Source organism: Echinops telfairi, unplaced genomic scaffold, assembly GCF_000313985.2.
Source record: "Echinops telfairi isolate 266 unplaced genomic scaffold, ASM31398v2 ScPeMD7_5592;HRSCAF=6446, whole genome shotgun sequence".
In the NCBI taxonomy this organism is placed as follows: Eukaryota; Metazoa; Chordata; class Mammalia; order Afrosoricida; family Tenrecidae; genus Echinops; species Echinops telfairi.
Window position 1 is genome coordinate 21,379,678 of NW_022109491.1, and position 19,337 is coordinate 21,399,014.

General features: G+C 38.8%; 1 protein-coding gene across 1 annotated transcript in view; it reads right to left on the reverse strand.

Annotated features, from left to right (window-relative positions):
- Positions 1 to 19,337, reverse strand: part of PHF20 (PHD finger protein 20) — a 132,092-nt gene that overhangs the window by 34,901 nt on the left and 77,854 nt on the right. The window contains exons 7-9 of the mRNA XM_004697958.2: positions 16,608 to 16,721; positions 14,460 to 14,639; positions 13,719 to 13,898 (exon numbers count right to left, since the gene is read on the reverse strand). Of these exons, the coding sequence (XP_004698015.1) occupies positions 13,719 to 13,898; positions 14,460 to 14,639; positions 16,608 to 16,721 (474 nt within the window). The remainder of the gene's footprint in view (positions 1 to 13,718; positions 13,899 to 14,459; positions 14,640 to 16,607; positions 16,722 to 19,337) is intronic.

Here is a 19,337-nt window from a genome sequence, read left to right on the forward strand (position 1 = left end):
TGAGATAAAATAAGATACTTATGATCTTAATATCTACCAACCCAGAAAGCCTCTGAAAAAGCAAAATCCTCTGCTTCACAGCTAAGTGAAAATGGGCTGTATCAAAAGTGAGCAGGCTTGGCACACCAGTGGCCACTGAGAGGCAGTACTAGAATCACAGAGGCTCAGCTAAATAGAAAGTCTCCTCCACAGGAAAGGCACAGACAGGCATTCCTTGTCAGAAAGCCCCTGGACCAAACCAGGCACCCTTTTCAATAGGACATCACTAACAAGACGAAATGAATTGCATTATATATATGTATATTTGTGTGTGTGTGTGTGTGTGTGTGTGTGTGTGTCTGACTGAAACATCAAAAGCAGCAAAGATTTGAGTGCTATGGAAGTACAAGAAGTAAGGTTACCCAGTAAACTCAACTTGGAGCTGTGCAATTCTCTGATGTTAGATCCAGATGATTATAAATCTGTCTGAATCTACCCTGCACTGTTGTGGAAAATAATCATCACAAGCATGCAGCAGACAGAATATAAATCAGTTAAAATAATATCCATTTCAGATAAATAAATTTAGAGGAAGGACCACTGTGGGAGGTGGGAGAGAAGAATAGGAAATTTGTGAGGCTATCACTGCAGCTACACCAGCAAGCATGAAAATCATGCTTTTGATGTAATGAAATCTCAGCTTTTATGTGATTGTAGTTATAATGCACATAACAATAACATGTTGATTGTTTCCATCAGCAAGGCTTCCAGTGGGCACTCGCAGTCCCTTGCGTTATTCAATAGTCATCTACTTAAACACTCAGACTTAAACAACTGTCCGCTCTCATGATGGCCTCGCATATTGAACTGTTCTGTTTCAATGTAACACATTCTGGGATACAAAAATATTGGATTTTACATATTTCACGATTTTATCCCAATTTTCCCATGTTGCAGACATGTGATGCAAGGAATAGTTGCAAAGATCAATAATTGACACATGGAGTGCACCAAGTATGAATCTAGGAAAATTGAGTATCACCAAAATTTAAATGGAACCCATAAAGATCAACGGTCTCAATGTCAGTGAGTTTGAACAGACCATTTAGCAATAATACATTTAGCAATAATACATTCAAGAGAAATGGCATCATATATATAATCAAAAAGTACATTTCAAGATCTGCCTTGAAGTACAATGCTGTCATAGGATAAGGTCTGTCTGCACACAAGGAAAAAATCAGTCAGCACAACTATTTACACACTAATCACTAAGGTGTTAAAAAAAATTGAAAAATTCTACTAATTTCTTTAGTTTGAAATCTATCAGATAGGTAATAAAAATGCTTTGATAATTACTAGTGACTACAATGCAAAAATCAGAAACAAAATTAGTAGGTGTAAAATATGGCCTTTGTAATAGAAACAAAGCTGGAAATCACATGATAGAATTTTGCACAATCAACAAATCCCTCCTGGTGGCATGCACAGGAATCAAGTTGACCAAATCTGTGTAAAAGATGATGGAGCTAAATATGATCCGTCAAAACAAGGCCAGGGCTTGACTCTGGAACAGATCATAAATTTCTCAGATTCAAATTCAGGCTGAAGCTGAAGAAAATTAATATAAGTCCACGAGAACCAAAATATGACTTCAAGTATATCCCATCTGAATTTAGAGATTATCTCAAGAACAGATTTGACACACTGAACACTCATGATTGATGACCAGAAGGGTTATGGAATGGCATCAAAAACATCATACAATCCCCTTGCAGAGAGACAGGTGCGATGTAGCAACGATGAAAAATACAACTTTCCTCTAGTTCCTAAATGCTTCCTCCCCACCCCCACTATCATGATACGAATTCTACCTTGCAAGTCTGGCTAGACCAGAGGATGTACACTGGTACAGATAGGAACTGGAAACACAGGGAATCCAGGGTGGATGATCCCTTCAGGACCAGTGGTGTGAGTGGCCATACTGGGAAAGTAGAGGGAGAGTGGGTTGGAAAGAGGGAACTGATACAAGGAACTATATGTGACCTCCCCCTGGTGGATGGACAACAGAAAAGTGGGTGAAGGGAGACGTCGGACAGGGCAAGATATGACAAAATAATAATTTATAAATTATCAAGGGCTCGTGAGGAAGTGGGGAGCGGGGAGGGAGGGGAAAAATGAGGACCTAATGCTGGGGGCTTAAATGGAGAGGAAATGTTTTGAGAATGATGAGGGAAATGAATGTACAAATGTGCTTTACACAATTGACGTATGTATGGATTGTAATAAGAGTTGTATGAGCCCCTAATAAAACGATTTTAAAAAAAACACATCATACAAGAACAAGCAAATGATCATTAAAAAGACAGGTAAGAAAGGTCAAATGGATGTCAAAAGAGACTCTGAAACTTGTTCTCAAACACGGAGTAGCTAAATGGGACTAGAAGAAATGAGGAAGTAAAAGAACTGAACAGAACATTTCAAAAGACAGGTTGAGGAGATAGAGGAAAGCACTGTAAGGAAATGGGCAATGACCTGGAGTCAGAAAGGCAAAAGGGAAGGGCACAATCAGCGTATCTCATCCTGAAAGAACTGCAGGAAAGAAAAAAGAAAAAAAGGTTTTGAGTAGTGGTCTCATACAGTATTTGTCTTTTTGCTCTCTAAAAGCAAGGATGGAGAGAATTCATCTCATATAGGTAGGCATGGTTATCAAGAAAGACCAGTCCCTGGAGAAGGAAATCACACTTGGTAAAGTGGAGGGCAGCAAAAAAGAGGCAGGCCCTCGACAAGATGAATTGGCACAGTGGCTACAATAGGCTCATATCATGGATCATGATATAAAAAAGCAAAGCACAGGAGGATGTGAACTCTTGAGAGACTGGTATTCTACAGAACTTGAGGATAAATGGATTTTACAATGTATCTGAAGCTTCCAAAAGCAGCCAGCTGTGTTCTCCTACAAATAAGGTCTGTAGGCTCTTTTCAACTGAGGAATTTTGTGAATAAAAGAAACCCTGCTTAAATGATATCATCTGCTCTTGGGATACTAGGGTCCTTGTCAACATGACAATGGTTGCTATGATACAGAAGGACAGGTAATATGCAAATTAAATCCTCAATGGAGTCTAATTCAAAAGCTAGGGGTGGAGGGTAAAATACTGAAGCCAACTTATTCTTGATTGTAAAAGCTGTGTGAAAAGTTAAGTTTGTAGACAGTTGCTAACATTATCATTTTCAACACTGTGTGCTCTTCCTATGAGTTAACAAATTTCTGTTTAAAGAATCCAGGTACAGCTGAGCACTCCTTCCTGGGTTCCCAGGCTCATATCCCAAGAGTCTCTCCTTGTTCCTGTCTTCCCTAAATTACTACTAAACACAGGTGTATGCGAAGAAAAATGGTCTGCAGAATTTGTTTTTAATAATGGCAACTCTGGGGAATGTTGCCCTTTCCTTTCTTTGAGGGGGTGGGGTGGGGTGGTGTGGTGTGGTGTGTGTGTGTGTGTGTGTGTGTGTGTGTGTCAGAGGCGAAATTGTCTCTTAATAATCCCCACTTCCTGTCATCCACACCACTCTTGTGTAGCTCCTCACTTTGAAAATGGGCCTTTAACCAAAAGAATATGGCAAAAATAGCATAAGACTACAACCATATCTGTCTTACTAGTAGACACTTTCCCATGCTGGCTTGAAAAAGTGGCTAGGTTGTGAACTACCCTATGTAGGGGGCCAAAGTGGCAAGGAACTGACAGTGGCCCCCGGAAAAATCCCTGAGAGTCTCCTTATGGCAGCCTGCAAGGAAACAAAGCTTGTCAACAAAACCACATGAGCCTGGAAGCGGACTCTTCATCAGCAGTCTTTTCATATGAGAACTGAGCCCGGATCAACCTCTTGAGTACAACCTTGCAGAGGGTTTAAGGAAGCTGCCCCAGACTCCTGACCCACAGAGACTATCAGCAGAAAGGGAGCTGTTTTAAGCCACTATGTTTGTGGTAATACTGTTACAGAACAATAAAAACTAGTAGAAAGTAGGATCAGTACCCTCTATTCTATATACTTGGATGCTTTCCTCTTCCTTTTACAAAATGCACATGTCCCCTCAAAATAAGTGTTATAAATCCTAATCTCTATGCCTAAATGGTCTAATCCATTTGGGAATGGATTGTCTTTGTTATATCAATGAGGCAGAATTATTATAGTATGTATCTTCAGTTAATCTTTTTGATACATAAGAGATTAAAGCAAGTGAGCAGAGAAAGACAGGTCGAACAGAAGCCAAGACACATGGAGAGCTTTACGGAAACAGGAGCAGAAGCTGAAGAGACGAGGCCCTGTATCAAGAGCTGAGAGAGAAGCCTTCCCCCTAAAGCAGGTGCTCTGAATTCAGACTCCTAGCCTCCTACACTGAGAAACAAACTTGCTTGGTAAGGCTCTCCAGTTGTGGTATTTCTGTTATAGCACCACTAGATAACTAGGACGAGAGTCAAGTTTGCAACCTATTTTCACACAATTGAAAACATAATTATATATTTTTTAATATCTTGAAAGAAACAAGAGACAGAGAAAAGTAAATATGATAAGCTGCGAATAATTGGGTAATTTGGATGAAGGTAAATGAGAATTATTTGTACTAAAAATGTAACTCCTTTTTAGTAAGTCTGGCATCCTTTCAAAATAGAAAGGTCTTTAAAAATATATAGAGAAAAAATACTTTGAAGCCACAGTGTAGCTAAGTGGGAGAAAACGACCTTGCTAACACATGGGTCTTGGGGAACCTTCCATTGCTATCTGCTAGAATTTAAGGCTACACTCTCAGCCACCGAAAAAAGAAATCCCTGTGAATTTACTCCACAAGATGGCAGAGTTGCCCCAAATGCCAGTGCGGGGTGTCCAGCAACTACTACTGTCACTTTGGGCTTGCTGTATTACCTTCCTCAGCTCCTCTACTCCCCCAAAGCTTCCTTCCACAGGGGTTTCTCAGATAGTGACCCCATTTCAGATGTGAAACTTTAAAGTCTGCGACATCGGGAAGAAACAGGATCATTAAACAGTGACTAGTGCAGCATCCTGGCGTCCAGGGGTCTGCTACATGTTTCTGATGACAATGATCTTACCGCCCTCCTTGCTTACATAATACATTCCTGGTGAATGAGTTCTCAACAACCCCTCCTCCTCTCCCCGCTCAGCAATCTTCTGGATCATTCTGTACTCACCACTAAACGCCTGTTCCAAAAGAAACACCAGGAACTGGAAAACCAGACAGTTTCCAGATCAACAAATCTCCCCACATGAAATTAAAGGCATCCCTCTGCCTGGAGTACTGATCGACATTACTCACACACTCCCCTCTTCAAACTTAGTCAACCAACTAAGCCGCTGACTGGGTGTACACACCAGGAGATGGGCAGCAGTGGGGACTGTGTACCACACACTGTGCAACTTCCCTAAAGGCAAAAACTAAATTCACTTCGCTTGTATAGTGCTCTTCATGCATCTCATCAGATGAGACTAAGAACCGGTTGGGAGTATAAAAATCCTAAATTCTGTAGCTATAAGACATTCTTTCAGAAGACTCAGGATAGACTCAAACCTCCAACCTTTTAATCGTTTAAAGTGAATTGTGATTTAAACCTCTATGTGGCAGGCATAATGTTATCCCTTATAAGTGAGGAAATAGTGGGGGAGCTGACCATGCCTGGTTTCCTCCACTACATAAGGAGAAGGAAACCTCAACTCTACATCTGCCCAAGCATGACTGCTGTTAAGGTAGAGGTCAAGCATGCCTCCACTTGCCATCCTTGGTTATCCTAGTCAAACCCCAGCCGTCCGTCCAATGGCATTCTACTCTGCAATCACCTCTCTCTCTTTTTTGTGTGTGGCAATAATCTCTTGCAATAGTAACATAGAACACACAAACAGTACTACACATTCACAATTAAGGGATTTTTAAGACAATAAGTTACAAGCAGTCAAGATCAGAAATGTTAGGGATGTGGGGGTGGGGGGAATGTTCCAAAACGGCTTGCGGTAATGATTGTGCAACTTTCTGAAGTGATTGAACTATTGAATTGTGTGATATGTGGATTGTCAATAAAACTGTTTTTTTAAAACTCTAACTACAAGTAAATTTATTTGATCATACAATATCTGATTGATGTATTTTATTTTGTCAAAAAATAAAGTGTTTAAGATTCCTAAAAAAAAAAAAAATTTAATGTTAAGGATGGAGTTCTCTTGTCTGCTATACCTCTTCTCAGATGTGTCTCTCTCTCTCTCTCTTCCTCTGCCACAGCGACATTGCCTCTTAGCTTTTGCCCTGCCCAGGCTGTGACAAAACTCCTTTAGCACTGATAAATGCCCACAGAATACTCCACTCTGCAAGCTAGCTTCATGCCTGAAAGCCCTTGGATTTCCTGCCACCCCACTTATCACAGACACACTCTACCTCATCTCTTTCTTGATGGTTACGGGATTCTTTTTGGTGCTTCTGAAAACTGATTAATCCCCTCATCTTGGTCCCATACACCCTATTTATATGCACCCACCACGGCATTTGGTGGAAGTTACAAAGACTATGGAAGAGCCAGAGTAAATGACTGCATTGTACTACACAGTTTTCGCTCTATTTCCATTGTTATATTCTATGTACTTTACCTTACTTTCTTGTAACACAAGTACCTCTAGTCGTATTCACCGACAGACCTGCGAAGGCACAGACTAGAGGTCTCAAGCATACCTCTTACCCATAGACAAAGGCTCCTCAATGAATTTTCCACAATAGATAATTGATGATATGGCAGACCACAGGTATATAAAATATTTAACACTAAAACAGCTATAACTCTATGGCTTAGAAGTTAGAGAGAACATAAGGGCAAGAAAACTAAACTCTAAATCTGATCTGGTTAATTTAAAAGTAAATAATTTTCTACACGTCATGTAAGTGCTGGACTACTAACAGAAATGTTGGCAGTTCAAACCCATCAGCCACTCCAAAGGAGGAAGATGAGGCTCTCTGTTCCTATAAAGATGTATATAGCCTCAGAAAGCCTATATCTAGTAGCTTTGAGTCAGAATTGAATTGATGGTGAATTTGATTTGCTTAGAAAAATCAGATTAGCCAAATGAGTCTAGATTTCTACTGGCCTACTCCTTTTTTCATGAACTTTTATGTAGAATATTTCCAAATGAGATGCCCTAAAATAGGGTCTGTTTCCCCATCCCTCTCAAAATGTATGTTGAATTTGTGGTCCTTCTACGTATGATGTGATCCTACTTGGAAATAGGTATGGTAGATCTTAAACCGTATCATTTCTGAGTTATTAAAAGGCAAGAATAGACCCACACAGGAAAGGAGATGCCAAGGAATGCCAAGGATTACCAGCAGATCCCAGAAACTACAAGAGAGGCTCAAAGAAATCAACATAGCTAAAGAGTCTGATCTGGACATTTAGTCTCCAGAACTGTGAGAAAATGAGTTCCTATCTTTAAAGCTACCCACATGTGGCACTCCTGGTACAACAGCACTAGGTAACTAAACAGGCAGTTATCTAGGCATCTGCCAAATGTTTGTTGACTAAAATTAATGAATGGACAGGAGGCCCTTTTCCAAATAGTGCAGGTTATCTACGAATGGCCAAACTGGTAGGGTCCAAGTTTAGAGAATAATCTGTTTTATAACCTAAACAAATGCCTGTCCACATAGAACAATGTCTACTACATTCTCTTCTGGCTTTTAAGGCATCAAAGCATAATGCTTATGGCCTATTTCAAAAGAACAATAATGGATTTAATGCTGTATTCATTCCTCTAGCAATTCAGTTACCTGACTTCTGCTACTACAAGCTCACTTAGAAAATAGGTGCCCTGCAAGAGCCCCCAATAAAATGATTTATTAAAATAAAACACATTTTAAAAAGAAAATAAGTACCTACTTGAGTGCAGTGGCTTCAAAAGCATTCCCAATGGCAAGCCATGAATACAATTATTGGTTCCCTCCCATCCAGAGTCAAGAACAGTAAAGAAAATAAAATTCTCAAGGAAACAGTCTAAAGGGCTGATATACCACAGAAATCACAGCCTCCACTAGCCTGAAATCAAAACACTACTAACTGCTCTGATTAGGAACACAATAAACACACAAACAAAATAACAAAACTCGCTGCCACTGAGTCAATACTGACTCATAGCAATCCCTGGGGGTTTCCAAGATTGTAACTGTTTACAGGAATAGAAAGTCCAGTCTTTTTCTCAAGGAACTGCTGGTAGTTTCAAACTGCTGACCATGTGGATTGCAGCCCAACTCTTAACCACCACGCCACCAGGGCTCCTAGAACCACAATAGAAGGTCCTAAACAGAGAAGAAGAATGTAAACAAAATTCAAAATCATAAAGAGATCAGATCTATTCCTGATCTAATAGACATTGGTGGAACTCCCATCTCTATAAGCCAAACAATAGACAGGCCTATAAAGTGAACAAAAACACCCCTGAGATATGTGCTCCTCAAATTACCCCTAGGAGACCAAAAGAGCATCATGTTGCCCAAAAACAACGTTCAGAAGGCAAAGGGGCAGGAAAGATGGGCAATGGAAATAGGGAATAGGGAATATAGGCAGGAAGTCAACAGAGTGCTATTGCACCAAAAGAATTACAACTGTTGTCAGGAAAATGTGTAGAAATTGTTCAATGGGATGCCAATGTGCTCTGTAAACTTTCGCCCAACCCACATTAAAATGTTCACACGCAAAAAATTATTTTCTAGAACTTGGCACAATGGCCCCTGTGATATTTTATCTTTTTACAACACTTACCTGTCCCATTCTCATTTTATTGCGTTCCTGTCTTCTCTATGAACACAACGGAATTAAACAACATGGGGTGGGCAGAAGTTTTGTGAGAAGTTTTGTGAGTGTATGCATGGGCACTATGGAGAGATACCCAAAGCAAGACCCCACAAAATGGGTAAACTCAGAGCCAAGCACTGAATTTATCCTCTATGCATGGCATGTTTCCTAGCAGTGGGGTAACAGGTAATTTCAAGTGATAGCTAACTTAACACCACCTGAGACATCATAATTAAGAGCTTAGTCTGCTGAATCATAAGGGACAAACATGGCTAGAGCTATCCCTGCCAAAATAGACAACTGGGCTCTAAAATTAAAATTCTACATTATTTGTACTTCAACTTCAATAATTTCCCCTCATATGACAGAGAAACGGGCTAGGAGGAAAATGGCCCTGCCACTGAGAAGAGACTCATCAGAAAAGAGAGAGTCCTATACCCACCAGGCACAATGCTCTGGGCTCAGCTAGGCACAGCAGCATCTAAAAGCTCCGCAGACAAGCCAGGAGTGGGTACTTGAGTACTGTTAGTGCACTCTTTCCAAGTGGCTGTGCTGCTACAGCAGTTCTGTTAACTACATAGCACCTATCTGGTCAAGACCCAAAACCCTCTGAACTCCCCACCCTACAAATCTGAGTTCATCTAACATATGCACCATATATACTCATATATAAGCAGAGTTTTTTCAGCACATTTTTAATCAATTTTTGTGGCAAAATTAGGTGCCTCAGCTGATACTTGGGTCAGCGTATACTCGAGTGTATACAGTAATTCTGCCCTCATTATTCACAGCCTTGCTATGTATGAGGGGTTATTCTGTGTTGACTTGTGTGTTGCTATAATGCTGGAAGGTATGTAACCATTATTTCAAATATCAACAAAGTCATCCATAGTGGACAGATTTCATCAGAATTTCTAGACTATAATAGACTAGGGGAAAAAAGACTACTTCTACAAAGCAGTCAGTGAAGACCTTGTGGATGACAGCAGAATATTGTTCAACAGAGTGAGGAAAGATGAAATCCCTAGGCTGACAGGAAACATGGACTCAAACATGCTGGCAGTCATGAGGTAGGTGCAACACCAGGCAGCATTTCATTGTTGTACATGGAGCTACCATGATTCAGAACAGCTAACAGCCAAATAGTTATTATAAATGAGACTTTAAAATACTCACATTAAAACCAAAAATTATGTAAATGTATTTAAACTACTGACGATGCAGAATTTTCTATTTACAACTAAAATTACTCTTAATATTTGGAATTTGATTTTCCAGAGGGGGTGGGTGGGGGGAGAATTTCAAGTACGATGTTCATGGTTAAATAAATTGAATTTCTATTTTGTATAAAACAATGAAATGTATATAAATTTCATGACAGCTAGAGTCAAAGTCATAAGCATGTCACAAGCATGTGTCCAAATATGCAATCAGTAAATATGTGACAACTTTCTCTCCATTTGAAATAGCCCGATAGGAAGTGTGCTATGTGTTTGCTCATAGTTTCCCCTCTACTGGAATACCCTGGTCCATCTGTTACGCATGGGACAGCACTAGTAGTTACTGCTCGAAAGCATACCAAACTCGCTGCCATCGAGTCAATACTGACCTGGGAAGTTTCCAAGACTGCCACGTTTGGAGCAGTAGAAAGCCCAGTTTTTCTCCCATGGAGCTGCTGGTGGTTTCGAACTGCCAACAATGGGGATCATAGCCCAATGCATTAACCACTACCTCCTCCAAATTAAGAAGTTCTTCAAGCAGTCCTGGTACTAAAAAGGTTCACAGAACACTCTAATGAACTAAGAAAAAGAGATGTACAACCAGAGCCTCCAGGTCCACATTTGCAGCATCTTTTCTCATTTTTCACCTGCTTCCTGCAGAAGTTTCATTCAACCATTATTGCCTGAGTCCATCTCTAAAAAGAACATGCCATTATATTCTTGCCTTCAGAATGAGTAAACCACAAAAAACTTGTACCAACAATCTCATATGCAGTCACCAAGTTCTGCTTTGAGAACAACAGAGTCCACACTCCACCGTAACAACCTGAGAAATGTCACAGACCACTCACTCATGCTCATCTAGGGCCACTGTACAGTGATTTCAGATTCTTTCTGGCTCGGTTCTCAGGATGGTCAGTTCTCCCACTAAATCAGTTTTAGTCGGGAATAAAGATGAGGCCAAGAAAGAGCTACTCCACAAAGCCTTAGAGCTTCACGAATATTTAGGAAATGTCAGAATTTACCTACACTACGATTGTTTTGCATATGAAGTACCTATGTACAAACAATGTACACAGTGAACTAATACTCAAGGGGCTGAGGAGCATGGTTTACAAAATAAACTATATTATACGTGCATTATTTGTGTAAAAATATTGTAATTCTCTCCAGCTACATCCCTTTCAATTTTAGACAATACAAACTAAATAAGCTAATAACAGTGAGCACAAGGAAGAAGAGAATCTTCTACAACTGATTATGGTAATGACTATACAACTCTTCTTGATATGAAGGTACTGAATTGTATGATATATGGATTGTGTGCCAATAAAACTGCTTAAGCAATAAAAATAATGAATGTTAAAATAATACTAGTAATGATGATGAATGGTAATCAAGAGTCTCAAGGTATGAAGTATGGGTAAGAGATATTTACAATTTTATTTAAAAAATGATGAAGGGGGCTACTACCAATTAAAATTATTTTTAATAGGGTGGGTATAACATAAAATACATATTTAATCATATTAAATACATACTATAACTACATATTTTAAATACCAATGAGAACTAAAATAAATTTTTTAAGTTTGCAATTCCAGTATTTATACAAAGAAAAGTGACAGACCAGGAAAAAGTAATTAGTATCAATAAAATACAAAGAAACCTTACAGCTCAATAATAAAAAGAACCAACCCAACATGAAATGGGAAAAATATGAAAAATAATTTTAAAAATCCAGGAAAACCTGTCCAACCTCATTTAGAAAGTAAAAAATGAAATCATTTTTTCAATGTTGGCATAAATTAAGAAAAATATTAAAAGTGACTATGTCCATAGATGGAAAGGAATATACAGAAAATGGTATGCTCTCCTATTTTTGGTGGAAATATAAAACAAAATGGCCTTTAGGGAACTGCTTAGGCAAGATGCATTCCCTTGAATACAGCAATTTCGCTCAAAACTTGTCCTACAGAAAATTTCACCAAGTGGGCAAAAATGTTCACAATGTTCAAGGAAGGCCTATGAATACATCCTTGTTTGAATGTATCCAGAAACAATCTAAATGAATATTAGTCTCTAGTAGAGTGTTTTACTTCCTTTTGAAGCACTCTTGCTAGCGACTAATAAATATTCAGCTACTAAAAAGAATGAGGCAAATGTACTGAAAGACGTCCAAGAAATGCTATGAAAAATCAATCAGACAACAATGGCCCTAGGATTCTCAATCACATTTAAAAATGAAACCTTCACTGCCTCCCTACCAACGAAAATGCATAGAAAAGGATACAGAAAAATGACACTATTTTAACAGAAGTTACTCAGAATGAAAGGAAAAAAAGGCCTTTCACTTTTACCTCCCACACTTCTGCCTAGGTTTGGACTTTTTTATGACCACTGGATACTTTTTTAAAAAGGAAAAGAAAACCAAACAGATACACACACACACACACAACAATGTAGCTTAGATGTTCATTAGTTTAAGAGAGATCAAGGTGCACTCATAGTCAGGATTATTTTAGACTCTGACCATTTACCACAAACATTGTATTACCAAAACTAAAATTCTGTACTGCCAACGATATCCAAATAATTATCAATGCAACAGGCAGTCACTACTTGAGAGGGAAAATCCCCATATGATCATGAATATACAACTTCCGAATGCGATCCATAGCATAAAATGAATATTTCCCTTTCGGTAATTGTAAATAAGCTTGTATTAGAGAATCCCTTTCACATATAACAATCAGACACCCTGGGGGTAAAGGGGGTATATCTAAAGGCACTGGAGAATATCATAAAGTGTGTTAAAACCTGAAGAATAGTCAGACGTTTGAAATAATGTAAGCGCTCATGAGATGATTTTTGCACTATTTTAAAGCGTTCCACCTAGAGGCAGTGTAAGATATGACAAAATAATAATTTATAAATTATCAAGGGTTCACGAGGGAGTGGGAAGCAGGAAGGGAGGGGGAAAACTGAGGAGCTGATGTCAAGGGCTTAAGTGGGAGCAAATGTTTTGAGAATGATGAGAGTAATGAATGCACAAATGTGCTTTATACAATTGATGCATGTATGGATTTGTGATAAGAGTTGTATGAGTCAATAAAATGATTTTAAAAAGATGTAAAAGAGCAAAGATGTATTTAAAAAAAAGGCTCAGATTTTGTAAGGAAAATCTAAATAAGCTAATGTAGCTGAATCTGAACTGACTCAATAGCGCCCAAAAATAACAACCAACAAAGTTCCACCTAAGAAGGTGGGAGAGGTTGGGTGGGGGGAGAGATTACATTTTTTAAAAAGTTAGAAAAAGTTTAAAGAAAAAATAATTAAAATTAAAATAGAAATAAATGAAAATTTAAAAAATAATAAAAAAGAAATAAATGAAAATTTAAGACAAATAGAGAAAATTAACAAAAAGTTGGTGCTTTGAAACAATTAACATAGCTGATAAATCCTTAGTCATACAAAGCACATATTACCACATCAGAAATTATGAGGTTTTAGCACGTATTGACATAAAAATAAAAAGAAAATCTTATTAACAAAAGGTAAAAAGACATTATTAGGAAAATTGGGTCAATTTTTTTTTAAGTTTATAATTACAGCAGAAGCAACGGTAGTAAAAGTATGAGGAAAAAGGAGAAAAGGATTGTTAACTCTAAATACAAACCTGTAACAGTCGATATCTCCTGTAACTCAGAAACGGAAGAGGCTGGTTCCGTTTTCATAGTGTTTTCTCCCATTGACTTGCAGTTCAACTCCACACCTGTTGGCTCCAAACCATCCCCAAAGGAGTGGCTAGTTAGTGCAGATGAGACCTGTCCTGCTTCCAAAGGAGATTTCAACTGACCTATAAAGAAAAAAGGGGGAAAAAGTCTGGGAGACATATAAATGTATGTAATCTGGGAACCAGGGGTTGCACAACAGATTCAGAAAAACAGGCCTTTTAAGGGAGTCGATCATCTCAGCACATTCATTCACAGTTCTGCACACACTACCAAGGTGATGCGCAGAGGAAAATGCTAATTAGAGGCGAAAGGAAGAACTGCTGTAATGTTTAAAAAAAAAAAAGGTAGGAGGCATGAAATGAGACGGCCCCAGAGAAAGAGAGCATGAAAGAAAGGCAGAGAGTAAGACTAAGGTAGACAGGCAGGCAGAGGATTCTTTAAGCTCTATGCCTCTAACCCAGCCTTATCAGTAAGATATCAGTAAAATCAATCACAAATGTATAGAGAAAGTTTGTTTGTGTAACCAGTGAAAAACAATGTATTACAAAAACCAAGTATCTATTCAATTACTTGATTTCAAGACCATCTTATACTTGTAGACATCAGTATACAAAAATTTAGATTGATTCTCACTAGACAGGTATCAGGCTGGTAAGACAATTCTAGAACACATTCTTACTCACCTTCAGATTCCTTGGTGCTAGAAGATGTGTCTCGCAATGGTTGTGTATCAACTACATTAACCAAATCTGATACAACCAAGTCAGAATCTAGGATCTCATGAGTCCCGTTAGTGGACAGTCTGGAGGACCGTCTCCTTGATAAGTCAGTGTTTTCCACGTAATTTTTTGACTTTTCTTGTGCTATAAACCATTAAAAGAGTGGTAGTCAAGAGAACAAGAAAAAGAAAAACAAGAGAAAGAGAGACCAAGAAAAATAACTCAACTACTCCAGATTTCTGGGCCGAAAGTCCCCATAAGGGTTTTACAGAGAAACTTGTACAATGTTCAAAACCAAATCCGCTGCCATCAAGTTAATTCCAACCCATAACAACTCTCCACAGGGTTTTCAAGATTGTATATCTTTGACAAGAGTAGACAGTCTCAGCTTTTGCCCCGAGCAGCAGCTGATGGGCTTAAACCATCAGCTCTACTTTTAGCAGTCTACACCACCTGACCACAGTGCAACCAGCGTTCCTTCCAGACTGTAAGACCACCAACAGGAAATATTTTTCCTAGTTTATACCTTTAAATAAAAGCACGGTCATTTCCAGGATTGAACTGTACTTAAGGATTCATGGTCCAAAAATACAAGGGACCCGCAGGGGCAGTGAACCGTTTTGTGTGGCTCCTGCAGCCAAAGTCTTTAACTCCCACCAAACAACCTTTTCCTGCACGCGTCTGGTAAGAAGAGGGGGTGGGTGGTGGGTGGGTGGGTGTGGGTGTGTGTGGTGGGAGGGAGGAATGCATTCTGGGGATCCAAGATCCCTGGTGCAGTGAACCTCCTGGATCCAAAAGACAGCTAGAACATCATAGGAGCAACAGCAGAATGAGGAGGCAGTGCCTGGTACAGAGTGATGGAATTCCCAACCCATGGAACAAGTAAAACTGAGTGCTTTTGTGCAGGAGGCTGGCTTATAGAGTAGGGAACCTCTGAGCACTTAATTCAGGAAACTGGATTTTCAAACTCATGGAGCTTGAGCTGAGTGATATGCTCCCTTTGGGAATTTATTAGCAGACCTGAAAGAACTTCTTAACATGCCAAACAACTCAACCATGAGCATTTCTCACTGGCATTACAGCTTGTTAATTTCCTTAATTAAACCCTTTAATCATGAATTTTGTGTAGCCATTGCAAAGAATATTAGAACTGAGCAATCAAATAGAGCAGCTGTTCTCAACCTTTGGGTCGAGACCCCTTTGGGGACCGAACAACCCTGTCACAGGAGTCACCCAATTCAGGACAGTAGCAAAATTACAGTTATGAAGTAGCAACGAAAATAATTTTATGGTTGGGGAGTCACCACAACATGAGGAACTGTATTAAAGGGTCACGGCATTAAGAAGGTTGAGAACCACTGAAACAGAGAATATTGGTTAAAGCAACAGAGCTTCAAAAGGCTCGTGGGGAAAAAAGTTTGTTGCTTTTTTAAAAAAAAATTTTTTTTGAAGCCCCCTCCCTCATAAGTACACCAATCTTGGCAAATAAATTCTATTTTAGAGTTCCCAATGTAAAAAATCTGAGTATTCACTTCCATAGTCAATAGGTTTATAAAAGTCTTACTTAGAGCCATTATAAATCATTTTTGGAGCCGAGAGATTTTTTTTTTTAATCAGTAAGTACTATTTTTAAAGTTTCGCTAAGCACATGAAATCCATCTTTCCCTTAAGCCATTAAATTTCCAGTGGAATCCAACACAAATAGATAGTTTATGGGTATGGAAGTAATACCACTGAACCCAATATAAATACAGTTTGTACTTTGCAATTACTTTTTCTTATAGCAAATCCCCTTTTCATTAGCCACATCCCATACATTGGCCCTATAGCTAAAGACAAGTACTAGAGCCTAAAGGGAGTAAGAGACAACATGATTACAAGGGAGGCTGACTAGTGAAAACTGCTGGTGTCAATAACTATCATAAAAGTTGATGGTTCAAACCAACCCACTGGCCCTGCAGAAGACTTGCTTTTGTAAAGATCACAGGCAAGAAACCCTATGGAATAATTCTATAATGTAATACATGGAATCACCATGAGTCACAAATCAGCCCAAGGTATTGAACACAGTCAATGTCAAGTTCTAGTCATATACACAAACTACAGACTCACGTGAATTTTTGTCAAGCCGAGGACGTTTTAATGGAACTTCGCTTCCTTTTGATATTTTCCGTCTTCTCAATTCCAATGTTATTGGTTGCAAAGTTTGGGAGTTGGAATCCACAGCTACAATGTACATAAAATCACACACACACAAAAAAAATGTATTGTCTTAGTGGTCCAATCTCTCCTGTTATACATATAAAGTATACATAAATGCAGACATCCTTGTATGATAAACAGACCCTCAAAGGAGCCTTTTTACCTTAGATACAAAGGGAAAAAAAGTGAAATGAATGAATAATTTCTTACATATGGGAGATACAGACACCCTTGACTCTTAAATCGTTCTTTCTTAGTCTCCTATGGCCCTGCTCTAGTATTAAACTGCTCTCCCAAAACCTTCTCTTTAAAACGCTACATCCACATGATTACATTAAAATATAAAGGTGCAAGGGCAATAACAAGAATGCAACAAAAAACTCTGAAGTCATTGTTACCACCTTCAAATTTTCTCATCAAAATTTGACCTGCCAATACCTTGGCAATCCACCATGCAGGCGAATTCCTAAAATGTGTGTCCTTATTGTTGCCAACCTTTACTTGTAAAATTAACTTTGGGGGCAGTGGTCCTAGTTTTGAGAAACCAAGAAAGATGTCAACATTTAATTCTTCTTACAAACAATCCAGCAAAACCTCAGGAAACTATCCAATTTGACATGTCCCAGGCTTGGCTGCAGATCCCTAGCAAATCCAGCTCTGCCAAAGTAGCACAGGGCAGTGCGCTTTCTTTAACACTTAATGGATTAAGGAACTCTCCTCGGCCAGGAAAGATAAGAAGCTGAAAAGCTGGCAAGCAGAGAAAGCACAAGAAAAGAAACCGAGTCAACTGGAGAGAAAATAAAAGCAAGGGCTAACGGGAGGAGGAGTTGGGGAAGAAGTAGGAAAGAGAGAGGAGGCAGGAGAAAGAAGACTCATCCAAGACCAGTAGCTTCAGATCTGGCATGACAAACAGCAGAACCAGGCACAGGGCTAAGTTCTGAGGAAGCAAATCTGGTCAGAGTACTGAACTCTTTCTTGGCTCTTCCTCGATGTCCAATATGGCCACATGCCAATATCATTCCGTTCCAAATGGCAGTAACACATTCCAAATTAAATACAAATAAGACCTTTGACACATACATAGCTCAGAGCCTGCTCCAATCAGGTCTGCACCATTTTGCAAGGGGATTTAAAATACAAGGGAGCTTCAAGAAATTAATAGAAAAATATAATTTAAAAACAAAGGAATTTTCCCACACACTTTTTGAAGCCCTCAGCTCTATGTGGAATATTTGGCATGCCTTCATTTCTTTGGTACCATTTACAAACTGGGCTGAAAGAATATAAGTGTTTCCCAAATGCTTCTTACAACATGAATCATCTGAGAACCTTGTTAACAATTAATTCCCATTCCCAGGCCCCAACACAGAGATTCTGATAGAGGAGAACTGAGGCAGGGCAGGAATTTGCATTTTAAATAAATTCCTCAGGCAATTCTTAACAATAACCTTAGAAAATATTCATTTTATGATACTATTCTGTATTATCTTACCTACTATAAAATTCTATTATTTATAATAAAAGACTAAAGCAATAAACTCAATATTCCTTAAAAAAAAATCAAAGTCATATGGTCTTCATGGAGACAAATCCGCAAAAGGAGTACAAGATACAAACGATATATATTCTCATATATAATACTTTCCTGAGTTGGAGTAATTTTTAGGTGGTGCAAATGGTTAAATCACTTGGCTGCTAACTAAAAGGTTGGAGACCTAAGTCCACTCATAGGGGCCTCAAAAACTAGGCCTGGTGACCTATTTCCAGAAAAAAAGGCCACTGACAACCCAATAGAGTACAGTTCTACTCTTGAGTAGCTCAGGGACACATACAGGATTACCCTGAGCAGGCCACTTGACGGTAACTGGTAAACCAAACAGGACACATCACAACTGGCCAGTCTACATTTTTCACCTTTCCCTTCATAATTGTCCTTCTCTTCAACTTTTGTAAGAAGACCCAACCCTCCCTCATCTTTCAGCTTACCATGGGGTGCTGCCCCACTAAAAAGGGATCCTAAATCTGTATATTGAACAAAGAGGTTATTTTCTCAGTTTTTCCAAGAGTATACCATGAGCAACATTCTAGAAGAGAAATCCACTCATTACAGATCATAGATGCCTTGGGCATTAGGATCTACTTCCTTTCTAGAACCTCATTGAGAGAGCAGGTAACTTTAGGCCAGTGCTGTCCAATAGAAATATAATGAAAGCCATAAATGCAAGCCATGCACTTTAATGTTACAATTTTTTAGTAGTCATGTTTAAAGAGGTTTTTTTAAAACGTTAAATTAGCTTTTAAAATACATTTCATTTAACCCAATACATCCAAAAACAACATTTCAGTATTTAATCAACATAAAAATGGAACATTCTTTTTTTATATACTAAGCACTTGAAATCTAGTATGTATTTTATATTTACAGTACACCTTGAGTTGGACTAGCCACATTTCAAGCGTTCAATAGTCACCTAGAGGCTGCCTAGAGGCTGCCAGACTGGACAGAACAAGTCTAGGCCCTAAGAAACATCGCAAGCATGCTAAGGGTGAAACCCACTTACAATTAATGAAGGGGAAGGTAAGGAATATGCAAGTGAGCATGCTTGAGGACCACTGTCACATGACCCCAAGCAGAGTTCA